Here is a 17,192-nt window from a genome sequence, read left to right on the forward strand (position 1 = left end):
TCATATTTGTTGATTGTATTGAATAGAACTAAGTTGATGATTTTAAGGTTTCAAAGGTTCCATGTAAATTCTTATTTTGAAAAGAATTGAGAAAGGTTATGTTCTATTTAAATTTAACCGTGTCGCAAGTATATTCCGCGAGCGGGGTGACTATTTCCACTACTCTCATGGGAGCAGGTTATTCACCTCGGCAGGTTAATAGATGCATCTATAGTTTAGGCCGTTCTACCCTCGACAGTACACAATTTACATTTATGTTGGATCGGGCTGAACGTCCTCGGTGGAATTCGTGTGTGATAATAGAATTGGAAGCCCCTTTTTATAACTTGTATAAATTCATTATTTGAGAGATCATTTTTTTAAAATAAAGGAAGTGTTTTGGGTTCTTAAATCTGATGAAGAATTGTTCAGTTATTTCTTGTTCTGAGTTTTATTGTTATCTCTATATATCACGCTTAATTAGAATGTTATATTATTATATTGTTGGCCCTAGTAAGTGTCGGAGTCGACCCCTCGTCACTACTTCTTCGAGGTTAGACTAGATACTTACTGGGTACATATTTTTATTTACTTATGCTACACTTCTGTACTTAATTGTACAGGATTTGAGGAAGGTGCATCTGGCCACCAGTCCAGCACGCAGATTTGATCCTAGGAGCTGGAAGAACCCTGGTGGCTTGAGTACCTACTGCAAGAACCCTGGATGGCTGGTGGGCGATAAGAACTCTCTGGTATGTCGCTGAAATAGGGTCGCGTCAGAGCACCCCGATGAGGTGGTGGTGTTGAATATGTGGCCCTGCTAGGCTGACCCCTCCCAAACTGACCTCTGCCAAAATGAACCTACTCAAAACTTCAAATCACGCATAACAACCTTGAAACAACGAATCACATCTCAAGTCAAAATCAATGAACTTTGAAACTTTAACATCTACAACCGATGCCGAAACTTATCAAATCACCTTCGATTGAACTCAAATTTTGCATACAAGTCACATTTTCCATTGCGGACCTATTCCAACTTCTAGAATCAGAATCTGACCCCGATATCAAAAAGTCAACTCCCGGTCAAACATCCCAAAAATCCAACTTTTGCCAATTCAAGACTAATTCGACTATGGACCTCCAAATTACAATCCAGACACTCTTCTAAGTCCAAAATCATCCATCGTAGCTAACGGAACTGACGAAACTCCATTCCAAGGTCAAATGCTAAAAAGTTAAACTTGGTCAATTAGCCTATGTTCGGGATACCACCGCAGAGTCTCCGACGATTGATTCAGTGCCAGTAGTCTAGGAATTTGCCAATGTATTCCCTTCTGACCTTCCAGGCATGCCACCAGATTGTGATATTGATTTTTGTATTAATTTGGCTCCAGGTACCCAGCCTATATCGATCCCACCGCACCGCATGGCTCCGAAAGAGTTGAAGAAGGTAGCTTGAGGAGTTGTTAGAAAAGGGGTTCGTCAGACCAAGTGTATCGCCTTGAGGTGCACCAATGTTTTTTGTGAAGAAGAAAGATGGGACTTTGCGGATGTGCATTTTGTTACCGCTAGTTGAACAAAGTCACCGTCAAGAACTAGTACCCATTGTCGTGCATTGATGATTTGTTTGACCAATTGCAGGTTGCTAGGGTGTTCTCTAAGATCGACTTGAGATCAGGGTATCATCAGCTAAAAATTCAGGACTCGGATGCCCCGAAAACTACTTTCTATACTAGATATGGCCATTATGAGTTTCTGGTGATGTCCTTCGGCTTGGCATGCCCCAACGGCATTTATGGATTTGATGAACAGGGTGTTTAGGACATATATTGATTCGTTCATCATTGTCTTCATTGATGACATTTTGATCTACTCACGTAGCGTGGGGTAGCACAAGCAGCATTTGAGAGTGGTGTTTCACACCTTGAGGGAACAGAAACTGTATGCTAATTTCTCTAAGTGTGAGTTTTGGCTAGAGTCTGTTGAATTCTTGGGGCATGCTGTATCAGGCGGGGGTATTAAGGTGGATCCCAAGAAGATTGAGGTAGTTCAGAGTTGGCCTCATCCCACTTCGGTGACTGAGATCAGAAATTTCCTGGGGTTAGCAGGTTATTATAGCCGGTTTGTGCAGGATTTTTCATCCATTGAAGCACCTCTGACTAGATTGACCCAAAAGGGTGCTCTGTTCCGTTGGTCCGATGATTATAAGGTGAGCTTTCGAAAGCTCAAGACAACTTTTACTATAACGCCGGTTCTAGTGCTGCCTTCCGATTCAGGGATGTATATGGTGTATTATGATGCTTCACACATAGGCTTGAGTTGTGTATTGATGCAGGAGGGGCAAGTTATTGCTTATACTTTGTGTTAGCTGAAGATTCATGAGAAGAATCATCATGTGCACGACCTAGAGTTAGTCGCGATTGTTCATGCTCTTAAGATCTGGAGGCATTATCTATATGGGGTTTCTTGTGAGGTTTACACTGATCATCGCATCTTATAACATTTGTTCAAGCAAAAGGATCTCAATTTGAGGCAGCGTAGATGGCTTGAGTTATTGAAGGATTATGACAATACCATTCTTTATCATCTGGGCAAGGCAAATGTGGTCGCGGACGCCTTAAATAGGAAGGTAGAGAATATGGGTAGCTTGGAATTCATTTCAGTAGAGGAGAGGCCACTAGCTTTGGACATTCAATCCTTTGCTAAGAGATTTGTGAGGTTGGATATTTTAGAGTCCAGCTGAGTTTTTGCATGTGTTGTTGCCTAGTTTTCACTATTGGAGCAGATCAAGGCTCGAAAGGTTGATGATCCGCACTTGGCAGTCCTTAGAGAGACGGTACTACAGGGTGGTGCCAAGGAGGTTTTTATTGGCGAGGATGGTGTTCTGCGACTCCAAGGTCGTCTATGTGTTCCTAATATCAATGGTTTGAGGGAGAGGATTCTAGAAAAGGCACACAGTTCTCAATATTCTATTCATCCAGGTGCTACGAAGATGTATCGTGACCTAAGACAACATTATTGGTGGCGGCGGATGAAGAGAGACATAGTGGAGTATGTAGCTAGGTACCTAAATTACTAGCAGGTCAAGTATGAGCACCAGAGGCCAGGTGGCCTACTTCAGCAGATAATTATACCTAAGTGGAAGTGGTAGCACATTACTATAGACTTCGTAGTTGGGTTGCCACTAACCTTGCGGAAGTTTGATGCAGTTTGGGACATTATCAACCGGTTGACCAAGTCGGCACACTTCATTCCAATTATGACTACATATACTTTAGAAACGTTGGCCCAGATTTATATTCAGGAGATAGTTTGATTGCATGGTGTTCCTGTTTCCATCATATCAGATAGATGCCCTTAGTTTACTTCACATTTTTGGAGAGCTGTACAGAGTGAGTTGGGGACCCGTGTAGAGCTTAGCATAACATTTCATCCACAGACCAACGGGCAGTCGAAGTGGACAGTTTAAATCCTAGAGGACATGCTCAGAGCATGTCTACTTGACTTTGGAGGCAGTGGGATCGATTCTTACCCTTGGCCGAGTTTGCTTACAACAACAATTATTAGTCCAACATCGAGATGGCTCCATTTGAGGCTTTATATGGTCGGCGATGTCGTTCTCCCATCGGATGCTTTGATCCCAGTGAGGCTAAGTTATATGGTATTGACTTGGTGAAGGATTCCTTGGAAAAGGTAAAGCTGATCTGGGAGCGACTTCGCATAGCACAGTCCAGATAGAAGAGTTACGCGGATCAGAAGGCGCGTGATGTATCATTTATGGTCGGCGAGAAGGTTCTCTTGAAAGTCTCATCGATGAAGGGTATTATGCGATTCAAGAAGAAGAGCAAGCTAAGCCCCAAGTTTATAGGCCTATTTGAGGTGTTGAGGCAAGTTGGGGAGGTTGCTTATGAACTTGCTTTATATGGTATTGACTTCGGTCAATATTTTGAGTAAACGACCTCGGAATCGGGATTTGATGGTTCCAATAAGTTCGTATGATTATTTCGGACTTGGGAGTATGTTTGGATTGGGTTTTGGATAAGGGTGTCTAACGGGTCGGGTCAACCCGTGTTCGGACCATCCAGACCAGTTGAAACTGGAACTGGCCCGGACCGGTACTAAGGGGACTGGGTTAACGGGGTAAGGGGGTTGGTCCGTTCACCTTCGTTCAACCGGTTAACTAGCCCGGTCAAACCCGATCAACGAGATTCACTATAGAACCGGTTAACTGATCTGGCCCAGACCGGCCCAGGCCATTAACGGCTAATTGTTTAAAATTTATTTTAAATGATTTTTAACATTGGCAACGGTCAGCTGGGCCAAGGGGTCGTTGTCCAATGGCTATTTTGCACAAATAACCCTTTTTGGGGCCATTTTTTTAAATTTAAAACTTTTTGTAATTACTAATTTGGCCCTTTAAAAAACTATAAATACATCCCCCCCTTCTTCATTTCTGCACTCATCTCTCATTTCTCAAACTCAAATCCTCAATTCAAGTTAAATCATGCCCCGTACTTCTAGAGTGCGCTCATATGTTTGGGAATACTTTGAGGTAGTAGAAGAAAATGAAGAAGTTCACAAAGTAAAGTGCAAGAACTGTGGTCGAGTCTTAAATCTTTGTCCAAAGTGGGTGGGCACAGGCTGTTTAAGGAGGCACATGAAGGGTTTTCTTGAGCGTCCTCCAGAAATTCGTATTTAAGTTGGTTTGAGACAATTTGTGTTATTTGAAGTATTATGCTTAATGTTTTAGTTTGTTAGATTAATTTATGATCAATGTTTTATTTTGTTAGAGTTGAAGAGTTGTCTTAGACATATTTATGCTTAATGTTTTAGTTTATTAGATTAATTTGAAGTATTATTATGCATGAAAATTTAGTTTCACTCTTTTTCGTTAATTTACTTGTTATTTAATGCAAACTTCAATTTGTAAGTTTGAAATAAAAAAGCACTTGCAATTTATAGGTGCAACTTTTTTCCATCTTCATTGTATTCTTTATATTCTTACTTTATATTAATATAACTTACAATAGTTATACAAAATATAAATAAAAATTAAAAGTTACACTAACCTAGCCCGGCCCCTTAGACCCATAACCCTTACAGTTTATTTTTTACCCGGATGGACCCGAACCTGTTAAGCCCGGTAATCTCTAACCCGTAACCGGCCCAGTTCGAAACCCGAACAGTTTCAACTTTTCCCTACCCGACCCGGCCCACCCATTTAACACCTTTAGTTTTGGATGACCCGGGAGCATTTTAGCGCCTATTAGTGAGTGTTGGCCCTTGAAGGTTTTGAAAGTTCTTTAAATTTGGTTTGGAGCGTATTTTGGGGATATCGAGGTCCAAAAACATTCTGAGACCAGTAATAGTTTCGTAATGTCATCTAAGACGTGTTCGCAAAATTTGGTGTCATTTCGAGTAGTATAAGTAAGTTTCGGCTCAATGGAAGTAAATTGAAGAACTTGAAGTTCATAAGTTTGATTTAATTGGTTTTAGGGTATGATTCTTAATTTTAATGTTGTGTCAGGCACTCTGAGAGTTCGAGCAAGTCTGTTTTATGATTCCAAACTTGTTGGGTACATTCGGGCCAGGCCCCAGGGGCCCCGAGCGCCAATCGGAAGAGGCTCGGACCAAGTTAGAAATTTAGAGCAAGAGCTTAGCTCCAACTGTTGTCATAATCACACATGTGCTTGGCCGCTCGCAGGTGCAAGCTCGTAGAAGAGAGCCAAAGGATGCACAAGTGGCACAGCATGGGCTGCCCCATCATCGTAGATGCGGAAGACGGACTGCCCCTGCCAAAGTGCAGGTGCGTTGGCAGTGATCATCGAATCGGCCTTTTAGCCGCAGAAGTGGGGTCGTAGAAGCGGGACCCCACATACAAAAGCAAAACTAGACAGCTTTAGGCTCCATCGCAAAAGCGGTTCCGCAGAAGCGAAAGTCCCTCCGTAGGTGTGGAAATCGCAGAAGACAGAACCTTCATTTAATACGGGACTTAGGCATTTTTGACTCATTTTCTTCCACACTTGGGCTATCGGAGAGCTTTTAAGGAGGGGATTTCAATCTAGCTTTTGGAGGTAAGTAATTCCTACCAAATATGAGTTAAATACTTAGATTATGGGTAGATTAACATGTAAATATTGGTGAAAATCAAGGGTTGAGAGGAAAAACTAGGTTTTTGATAAAAACGAGATTTGACCAAGAAATTGATTCTGAAACTTAGTGAAAATCATATATTTTTGTTTCTAAGGTTATGGGTAACAACTTTCTTTGGAAATTTCCGGAATCCGAGCAAATGGGCCCTTGGGTGAATTATAGGAATCTTGCAATTTGGGTTGGGTAATCACTTTATTAGTGAAAATATGAACTTTTGAGCATAAATTGATTAGTTTGTATAATGTTTGATTAGTTTCGAGTCGTTTGGCATCGAATTTGGACGTTTGAGAGCATTCTTGAATTGGAAAGTAGGCTTTGAGACGAGGTAAGTCTCCTTTCTAACCTTGTAAGAGGGAATTAACCCTATAGGTGAATTATATAAATGTGTGTACCTATTTCTGGAGGCTACGTACGTACGAGGTGATGAAGAGTCCATACGTAGCTACTAATATGCTATTGTCCGGGTAGTTGAGGACACCATATCATGTTTTATTTGAAATATTTGCACCTTTACTTGCTAATTTAATTACTTGAGTCAAATCGGAAAGTTCATGAAAGAAGTGTAAAAGTTTAAATTCACTGACTTGAAGATTTAATGGAATGCTTGAATGTAAATGTGAAATTTGTGTTTTCTTTGAAACTAATTGCTATTTGTGGATTGGGCTGAGCGCCTTGATAGTAAATAGCTGCATCTATGGTATGCGTCGTTCGACAGGCCGTACGAACACGGCATAATTTGTGCATGATAATTATTTGGAACTCTCCATGATGTATACTGCTTAAATGCCTTGAAATGTAAGCTGTTAAATGATATGCCTGAAATTTAAATCATATTTGTGAAAGAAGAACTTATCACTTTCTGTTATTAAGCTTTCAGTATTATTCATGATATCCATGCTTAGCATAACACTTTAATTATATTATTTTTATCTCATTGTAAGTGTCTAAGTCAACCCCTCGTCACTACTTCTTCGAAGTTAGACTAGATACTTACGGGGTACATGTTATTTAATTACTCATACTACACTTTTGTACTTAATTGTACAGGATCTGAGGCAGGTGCATCTAGTCACCCGTCTGACACGTGTAGTTGATCCCCACTTCGAGACTTCACGGTGAGATGCCTTCCGAGCCGTTCTACAGCAGCTGGAGTCTTCCTTATGTTTTACTTTTTTGTCTATTTCCTCTCAGACTGTAGGCTAGTAGTATTCTTTTGTATGTTCTACTAGATTGCCCACACACTTGTGACACTATGTCTTGGCACACTCACTAGTAGACTTATGATTTTGGGTTTTCTTACATGATTCTGATTTGTACTTATTGCTTTCGCTTATTTATGTTACACCTTCAAATTTCAAAAAAAATTTAACAAATAAGGAAATGTTACTACTTAATAATTTATTTAAATGGGATACCACTAGTTGATCGACGTTGGCTTGCCTAACAATAGTGTTGGAAACCATCAAGGCCTATAATGGAATTGGGTCATGACAATCAATTTCATAAGATATCTCACAAGTCGTTAGAAATCAAAATAAAACATCAGTCAAAATTGTGGCGATTTTATCCAGCAGTGAAATTTTTTATATCGGGGTCGGATTTGATTTGTGGGAGTTGGACTGGTCCTTAGTGTCATGTTTGACTTGTGTGTAAAATTTAAGGTCAATCGGATGTGATTTGATAGGTTTAATGTCGTTTGTGGAATTTGGAAGTTTAGAAGATCCTTAGGCTTGAATCCATGTGTAATTCGTGTTTTTGATGTTGTTTGAGGTTATTTAATGATTTGACTAAGTTTGTATGATGTTGTGGGACATGTTGGTATGTTTGGTTGAGGTTCCGAAAGCCTCAGGTTGATTTCGGGTGATTAATGGAACAAGTTTGAAAGATTGCTGAATTTGGCCTGGTGCTGGTGTAATTACACCTGCGAGGATGTTTCCACAGGTGCGATGATCGCAGGTGTGGGGAGGAGGTGCAGATGCGAAGTTTGAGCTGGCTTGGGGAAATCGTAGGTACGGGAGAAGGTGCGCATCTGCGGGCCCACAGATGCGAGGACGGGTCGAAGATGCGGAGATGGAGGATTTGGCCAATTCCGCAGAAGCGGACCAAGGGCAGCAAAAGCGACTCTGCAGGTGAGAGACGTGGAGTGTAGATGCGATCCTAGTGTTTTAAGGGGGTTCAACAGAAATGAGATCTCTACCACAGAAGCGGTGTCATAGGTGCGTGAAACCTGGGCAGAATATTTAAAAGCAAGGGTTCACAATTTTAGTCTTATTTCAACATTTTGGACTCGGACATAGGCGATTTTGGAGAGGATTTTCGAGGGGATTTCTGAGGTAAGCTTCTTGTACTCATTTTTTTTTTATCATAAATCTTGTTTCCCCATTATTTTTCCCACATAGATTGTGTGGTGTTGAGGTGAAATTTAGGAGATTAGCGCTTGAGAATTGTAGAGTGAATTTTGGGGATTTGGAGGAGCAAATGATGTCATATTTTTATTAATTTAGGATGGTTTGACTCGTGAGTGAATGGGCTTTCAGGTTTTGTGACTTTTGTCAGATTGCGAGACGTGGACCCGAGGGGTAGGTTTGAGCTGATTTTGGATTTTAGCTATAGTTTGGTATTTTCTTGTGGAATTGATTCCTTTAGCCTATATTGATCGTATTGTATTGCTTGTGGCTAGATTCGGGACGTTTGGAGGCCGATTTGAGAGGCAAAGACATTTCGGAGCAGGAATTTTCTCGACTTGAGGTAAGTAATGCTTTCAAAGTTGGTTCTAAGGGATTGAAACCCTGAACTATATGTATTGTGATTAGTATTGAGGTGATGCACATGCCAAGTGATGGGTGTGTGAGCGTGCACCGTGAGAATCGTGACCTGGGTGATCCCATGGCACCATTTAGTGACTCTATCCTGTTGATATCCATGTTTTCATCATGTGATAAAGTAGTTGAGCTGTAAATCATGCTAGATATCATGTTTAGGCTTTGTGCTGGTATTGTTTGGACCCTTAGCGGCCGTTTCTTGCTGTCATCTCACTAGTTTTCAGTTAATATCCCATACTCAGTCATGATTATGCATTTTATATCATATCTCAATATCAATTATTTATTGATTCATCATATCAATGTTCTAGGTTGTATTCATGATATTGTGAGCTCATGGTAAGACTAGAGAGGTTGATGGCTGAGTGAGGCCGAGAGCCTAGTTATGAGTGACAGTTATGGGATCGGGCTTCACGCCGCAACAGTTATATGGATGATTATGGTAGCGCTTGGGCTGCAGGAGCCCCTCCGGAGTCTGTAACACACCCCCAGTGAGCGCAGTTGATATTGTCAAGGGATAGATCTTCCCTGGACATGGATCTTATCTGAAGCATTGATACCTAGAGATGGATCTTCTCCACAGGGCTGGATTGGCCTTCCTCGGTAATGAGTGACTATTGTTAGTGATCTGTATATATTCCGGGATGGATCTTCCCTGGGCAGTATGAGCCATATACAGTACTGAGTGGTTGAGTATTTGACAGTGTAAGGACATGAGGCTGATAGCATGGTGCATTCCATACAGCATGTACATTGGCATGTAGAGGTAGCAGAGATATATTCTTTACACTGTTCGTATTTGCTCTACTTTATTGTTTTATACTACCTATTAAATAGAAAGCATGCCTACATTTCTGCACGGTTATATCTGTTCTTATCTATATCGGTTGAGTTCGTCACTACCTTTCAGTCTATAGTTTGGACTCGTTACTTACTGAGTTGGTGTACTCACGTTACCCCTTGTGCCTCATGTGCAGATCCAGGCGATACCGGGCACAACGGTGATTGCTGATTGAGTTTAGGAGGCTGTTGATGTAGCTACTACGCATTCGTAGGCCTTGACTCTCCCTCTTTATCATTTGTCGCATTTCAGTTTATTTCTCTAGACCCTGTACTGGACTGTATTCTGATTTAGACGCTCATGTAGTGACAACCCGGTTTGGGCTGATTTGCATCGTATTTTGGGATTTCTTATGTTTTAAGATAGATTTATTGAAATATTAAATACTTATGTTCATGTTTTCAAACTTATTATTTCTGTGATGGGTTGTTAAGTTGAGGCTGACCTAGTTCCACAATAGGCGCTATCACGACAGTAGATTTTGGGTCGTGGCAAGTTGATATCAAAGCCTAGGTTACATAGGTCTCACGAGTCATGAGCGAGTTTAGTAGAGTCTTGCGGATCAGTATGGAGACGTCTGTACTTATCATCGAGAGGCTAAAGAACCCTTAGGAAACTTCACATTCTTGAATTCTTGTCATGCGAATCTGTTGATTCTAGTAACTAAACTGTTGTTATTCTATTCTCTCATAGATGGTGAGGACACGTGCTACTGGGCAGGACGAACAGCTACCAGTACCACCAGTTGGGGCCACAAGGGGCCGAGGACGCAGTAGGGTAGGGGTGCAACCCGCACAACAGCTAGGGCTGCACCTGCAGATCCACTAGTTGCCCCAGTTTAGGATCTGGTCCCAATTATGGATGTACTAGTGGGACCAGCTCAGGCACCAACTGTGTTTATTGTTATCCCAGGACTTCATGTGGCCTTAGCTCATATTTTGACCGTGTGCACTAGTCTTTCTCAGACCGTCTCTATTTTGGCTGGCAGCTACTTCTCAGGCTGAGAGAGGTGCTTAAACTCCCACCACTAGCACACCCGAGCAGGTTGTACAGGGACTCTAGATACCGGGGGCACCACCATCCCAGTCGGTTGCAGCTGCTCAGGACTATGTGGTTCATGTCAATCCTGATGATGACCATCGTAGATTGGAGAGGTTTGGTAGACTTCACCCTACGACTTTCAGCGGTGTAGAGGGCAAGGATGCCCGAGGTTTCTTGGATAAGTGTCATAGGATTCTCTGTACATTGGATATTTTGGAGACTAGTGGGGTCTCGTTCACCACTTTTCAGTTCTCTGATGCTACCTTCACTTGGTGGGAGGCTTATGAGAAGCATAGGCCGGTTGGTGCAGTGTCCCTTACATGGAAGGAGTTCTTTGTTCTCTTCTTGGAGAAGTATGTGCCGCAGTCACGTAGAGAGGAGATGCGCAGACAATTTGAGTAGTTATGTCAAGATGTTATGACTGTGACATAGTACGAGATGCGATTTTCTGAGTTAGCCCATCATGTTGTTTGGTTGGTTCCCATGGATAGGGAGAGGATCATAAGGTTCGTTGATGGCCTTGCATATCATATGCGGATACTTATGAGTAGAGAGAGGGTGTCTGGTGCTACTTTTGAGGAGGTTGTTGACATTTCTTGGGAGATAGGGTCTATTCGCCGCCAAGAGCAGATTGAGAAGGAGGCCAAGAGGCCTCATGGATCAGATAGTTTTGGTGGTTTTCCTTTTGGAGGTCAGTTTCACCACGGCAGGGGTCGTCCCTACAGGCATGCTCAGACGACTCATCCAGTTCACCGTGGTGCATCACTTGGCCATGGTCCTTACAGTTCTCAGCAGGGTCACTTATCTCTCAATGCCCTTCCAGCTCAGAGTTCAACTCATGTACCATCAGCTTAGGGTACATCTATGTTGGCTCCTTCTAGCGGTTATCTTGGTGCTCGCAGCTCCTTTCAGTCCCCATCACCATTTATAGGGAGAGGTTGCTTTGAGTGTGGACATTTGGGTCATATAAAGAGGTACTGTCTCCGCCTTACAGGTGGTTCATCTCAGTAGAGGAGTTAGCCTTCGACTTCAGCACCAATTACTTCACCACCCGCCCAGTCGGCTCGAGGTTAAGGTCAATCAGCTAGGGGTCGCCCTAGAGGGGGAGGTTGATTAGATGATGATCAGGCCCATTTCTATGCACTCCCTACCAGACCAGATGCCATTTCTTCAGACACAGTAATCATAGGTATTGTCTCTTTGTGTCACTAAGATGCTTCCGTATTATTTGACCCTGATTCTACCTATTCATATGTATCATCGTATTTTGCCCATTATCTGGATATGCCCCGTGAGTCTTTAGTTTCATCTGTTCATGTATCTACTCCGGTAGGTGATACTGTTGTTGTGGACCGTGTGTATAGGTCGTGTGTTGACCATTGGGGGATTGAAGACTAGATTGGATCTTCTATTGCTTAGTATGGTTGATTTTGATGTGATATTGGATATGGATTGGCTATCCCCTTATCATGCTATTTTAGATTGCCACGCTAAGACTATAACATTGGCAATGCTGGGGTTGCCTCGAATCAAGTGGCGAGGTTCTTTAGACTATGTTCCAGTAGGGTGATTTCATACTTGACGGCCCAGCGGATGGTTGGAAAGGGTTGTCTTTCTTATTTGGCCTTTGTGAGGGATGTCAGTGCAGAGACCACTACTATTGATTATGTTCCAATGGTGCGAGATTTTCCGGATGTGTTCCCTGCAGACCTGCTGGGCATGCCACCGGACAGGGATATTGACTTCCCTATGGATTTGGTGCCAGACACTCAGCCTATTTCTATTCCACTATACCATATGGCATTGGCTGAGTTGAAGGAGTTAAAGGAGCAGGTTTAAGAACTCCTTGAGAAGGGGTTTATTAGGCATTGTGTGTCACCTGGGGGTGCACCGGTTCTGTTCATGAAGAAGAAGGATGGCACTATGAGTATGTGCATTAATTATAGGCAGTTGAACAAAGTCACAATCAAGAACAAGTATCCTTTGACACGTATTGATGATATTTTTGACCAGTTTCAGGGAGCGAGGGTGTTTTCCAAGATTGATTTGAGGTCAGGGTATCACCAGTTGAAGTTTCGGGACTCGGATATTCTTAAGACAACTTTCAGGACCCATTATGGTCATTATGAGTTCCTCGTGATGTCTTTTGGGCTGACCAATGCCCTACTAGTGTTCATGCATCTGATGAATAGTGTATTTCAACTATACCTTGACTCGTTTGTTATCATGTTCATTGATGATATCCTGATGTACTCTCGTAGCTAGGAGGAGCATGCCCAGCATTTGCGGATTGTATTGCAGCGGTTGAGGGAGAAGAAGCTTTATACTAAGTTCTCCAAGTGCCAGTTATGGCTCAGATCAGTGGCATTCTTGGGGCACGTGGTGTCTAGTAAGGCTATTCAGGTCGATCCGAAGAAAATAGAGGCAGTACAGAGTTGGCCCAGATCATCGTCAGCCACAGAGATTCGGAGCTTTCTTTGTTTGTCTAGCTACTACTATCGGTTCGTTCAAGGTTTCTCTTCTATTACATCGCCCTTGACCAAATTGACCCAAAAGGGTTCTCCTTTCAGGTGGTCGGACGAGTGTGAGGCAAACTTTTAGAAGCTCAAGACTGCCTTGACCACAACTCCAGTTCTAGTTCTACCATCAGCTTCAGGTTCTTATATCGTATATTGCAATGCTTCTCAGATTGGCATTGGGTGTGTTTTGATGCAGGAGGGTAGAGTGATTGCTTATGTTTTTCTCCAATTGAAGCCCCATGATAAGAACTACCATGTTCATGGTTTGGAGTTGGCTGCCATAGTTCATACGTTGAAGATTTGGAGGCACTATCTCTATGGTGTGTCTTGTGAGGTGTTTACTGATCATCGTAGCCTCCAAAACTTGTTCAAGCAGAAGGATCTCAATTGGAGGTAGTGGATATGGTTAGAGCTTTTAAAGGACTATGATATTACTATTCTGTATCATCTGAGAAAGGCCAATGTGGTGGTCGATGCCTTGAGTAGGAAGGCAGTGAGCATGGGCAGTCTTGCATTCATTCCTATTGGGGAGAGACCTCTTGCGGTTGATGTTCAGGCTTTGGCCACCCCACTAGTAAGATTGGATATTTTGGAGCCCAGTCGGGTTCTAGCTTGTATGGTTTCTCGGTCTTCCTTGTTTGATCACATCAGAGAACGCCGGTATGATGATCCTCATTTTCTTTCCCTCAAGGACAAAGTTCAACACGATAATGCCAGAGATATGACTATTGGTGATGATGGGGTATTGAGGATACAGGGCCGGATATGTGTGCCCAATGTGGATGGACTACGAGAGTTGATTCTTGAGGAGGCCCATAGCTCGCGGTATTCCATCCATCCGAGTGCCACAAAGATGTACCAGGATTTGAGATAGAACTATTGGTGGAGGAGAATGAAGAAAGATATAGTAGGATTTGTAGCTCGGTGTCTCAACTGTCAGCAGGTAAAATATGAGCATCAGAGGCCAGGTGGATTGGTTCAGCAGATAGAGATTCCAGAGTGGAAGTGGGAGCGGATCACCACAGATTTCGTAGTTGGGCTCCCATGGACTTCGCGGAAGTTCGACGCTATTTGGGTGATTGTGGACCGGCTGACAAAGTCCGTGCACTTCATTCATGTGAGTACTACCTATTCTTCAGACCGGTTGGCTAAGATTTACATTAGAGAGATTGTTCACCTGCACGGTGTGCCAGTTTCTATCATATTAGATAGAGGCACACAGTTTACATCACAGTGTTGGAGAGTCGTGCAGCGAGATTTGGGCACTCAAGTTGAGTTGAGTACAGCATTTCATCCTTAAACGGACAGACAGTCTGAGTGCAGTATTCAGATATTTGAAGACATGTCACATGTGTATGTCATTGTTTTTGGTGGTTCATGGGACCAGTTTCTGCCACTCGCAGAGTTTTCTTACATCAATAGTTATTAGTAGAGCATTCAGATGGCTCCGTATAATGCTTTATATGGGAGGTGGTGTAGATCTCCAGTGGGTTGCTTTGAGCAGGGTGAGGCTAGGCTTTTGGGTATAGACTTGGTTCAGGATGCATTGGACAAGGTAAAATTGATTCAGGAGCGGCTTTGTACGGTGCAGTCGAGACAGAAGATTTATGCTGACAGAAAGGTCTGTCATGTGTCTTACATGGTTGGGGAGAAGGTCTTTCTAAAAGTTTCACCCACGAAGGGTGTTATGAGATTCGGGAATAAAGGCAAGTTGAACCCTCGATTTATTGGGTCGTTTGAGGTGCTTCGGAGGATTGGGGAGGTGGCCTATGAGCTTGCTTTGCCATCTAGCTTATCGCGGGTGCATCCAGTATTTCATGTTTTTATGCTTTGGAAGTATATCGGTGATCCATCCCATGTTTTGGATTTTAGCATGGTTCAGTTAGATGGTGATTTGACTTATGATGTTGAGCCGATGGCTATTTTGGAGCGGCAGGTCCGGGAGTTCATATCAAAGGATATAGCTTCAGTGAAAGTGCAGCGGAGAGGTCAGCCCGTGGAGGAGGCTACTTGGGTGGCCGAGTGGAGATGCGGAGCAGATATCCACACCTGTATATGGCTCTAGGATTGTTTCTAGACTCGTTCGAGGACGAACGTTTGTTTAAGAGGGGGAGGATGTAATGACCCGGCCAGTCGTCTCGAGAGTTGTAGTCTTATTTCCCCATTTCTTTATTTTGTGTTTTATAGTTGTGTTGTACTTACCAGATTAGTTGGTTTGGGTCCGATGTGGTTTTGGAGTGAATTGAGACACTTAGTCTCTTATTTGAAAGCTTAAGTTGGAAAAGTTGACCAGATATTAACTTATGTGTAAACGACTTCATATTTGAGTTTTAATGGTTCTATTAGCTCCGTTAGGGGATTTTGGACTTAGGAGCGCATCCGAAATGAGATTTTGAGGTCCGTAGTAGAATTTGGCTTGAATTGGCAAAAGTTAAAATTTTGGCGATATTGGCCAGCAGTGGAAATTTTGATATCGGGATCGGATTTGATTTCCGGGAGTGGGCTAGGTCCGTGGTGTTATTTTTGACTTGTGTGTAAAATTTGAGGTCAGTGGGACGTGATTTGATAGGTTTTGATGTCGTTTGCGAAAATTGGAAGTTTAGAAGTTCCTTAGGATTGAACCTATGTGTAATTCATGTTTTTGATGTTGTTCGAGGTGATTTGATGATTTGACTAAGTTCGTATGATATTGTGGGACATGTTGGTATGTTCGCTTAAGGTCGTGAGGACCTCCGGTTGACTTCTTAACGGAACAAGTTTGAAGTTTGAAGGATTGCTCAAGTTGGAGTGGTGTTGGTGTAATCGCACCTGTGAGGATGTTGCCACATATGCGATGATCGCACGTGCTGGGAGGAGGCGCAGATGCTGAGTTTGTGCTGGTTTGGGGAAATTGTAGATGCGGGAGAAGGTGGGCATATGCGGGCCCGCAAATGCGAGGATGGGCCGCAGATGCAGAGATGGAGGATTTGGCCAATTCCGCATAAGCGGAACAAGGGCCGCAGAAGCGACTCCGCAGATGCGAGACCTGGAGCTCAAATGCGAGCCCAGTGTTTTAAGTGTCTTCTACAGAAGCGAGATTTCTACCGAAAAAGTGGTGTTGTAGGTGCGGATTTTGGGCTGCAGGTGCGTGAAACCTGGGCCGAATATTTAAAAGCAAGGATCCACGATTTTAGTCTTATTTCAACATTTTGGACTCGGACTTAGGCGAATTTGGAGAGGATTTTCGAGGGGATTTCTAAGCATCTTGTAGTCATTTTTTATCATAAATCTTGTGTCCCCATTGTTTATCCCACCTAGATTGTGTGGTGTTGAGGTGAAATTTGGGAGATTAACGCTTGAGAATTGTAGAGTGAATTTTGGGGATTTGGAGGAGCAAATGATGTCAGATTTTTATTAATTTAGGATGGTTTGACTCGTGATTGAATGGGCTTTCAAGTTTTGTGACTTTTGGCATATTGCAAGACGTGGACCCGAGGGGCGGGTTTGAGCTGATTTTGGATTTTAGCTATAGTTTGGTATTTTCTTGTGGAATTGATTCCTTTAGCCTATATTGATCGTATTGTATTGCTTGTGGCTAGATTCGGGAAGTTTGGAGGCCGATTTGAGAGGCAAAGAAATTTCGGAGCAGGAATTTTCTCGGCTTGAGGTAAGTAATGCTTTCAAAGTTGGTTCTAAGGGATCGAAACCCTGAACTATGTGTATTGTGATTAGTATTGAGGTGACACACATGCCAAGTGATGGGCGTGCGAGCGTGCACCGTGAGAATCGTGACCTGGGTGATCCCATGGCACCATTTAGTGACTCTATCCTATTGATATCCATGTTTTCATCATG

At 42.8% G+C, this 17,192-nt stretch overlaps 1 protein-coding gene across 1 annotated transcript; it reads left to right on the forward strand.

Annotated features, from left to right (window-relative positions):
- The first annotated feature begins 14,799 nt into the window (after positions 1–14,799).
- Positions 14,800–15,423, forward strand: LOC138879581 (uncharacterized). Its single transcript, XM_070159195.1, has one exon. The coding sequence runs from the start codon at positions 14,800–14,802 to the stop codon at positions 15,421–15,423; it is 624 nt and encodes a 207-aa protein (XP_070015296.1).
- The last annotated feature ends 1,769 nt before the right edge of the window (positions 15,424–17,192 follow it).

Source organism: Nicotiana sylvestris, chromosome 10 (genome assembly GCF_000393655.2).
Source record: "Nicotiana sylvestris chromosome 10, ASM39365v2, whole genome shotgun sequence".
Taxonomy (NCBI): domain Eukaryota; kingdom Viridiplantae; phylum Streptophyta; class Magnoliopsida; order Solanales; family Solanaceae; genus Nicotiana; species Nicotiana sylvestris.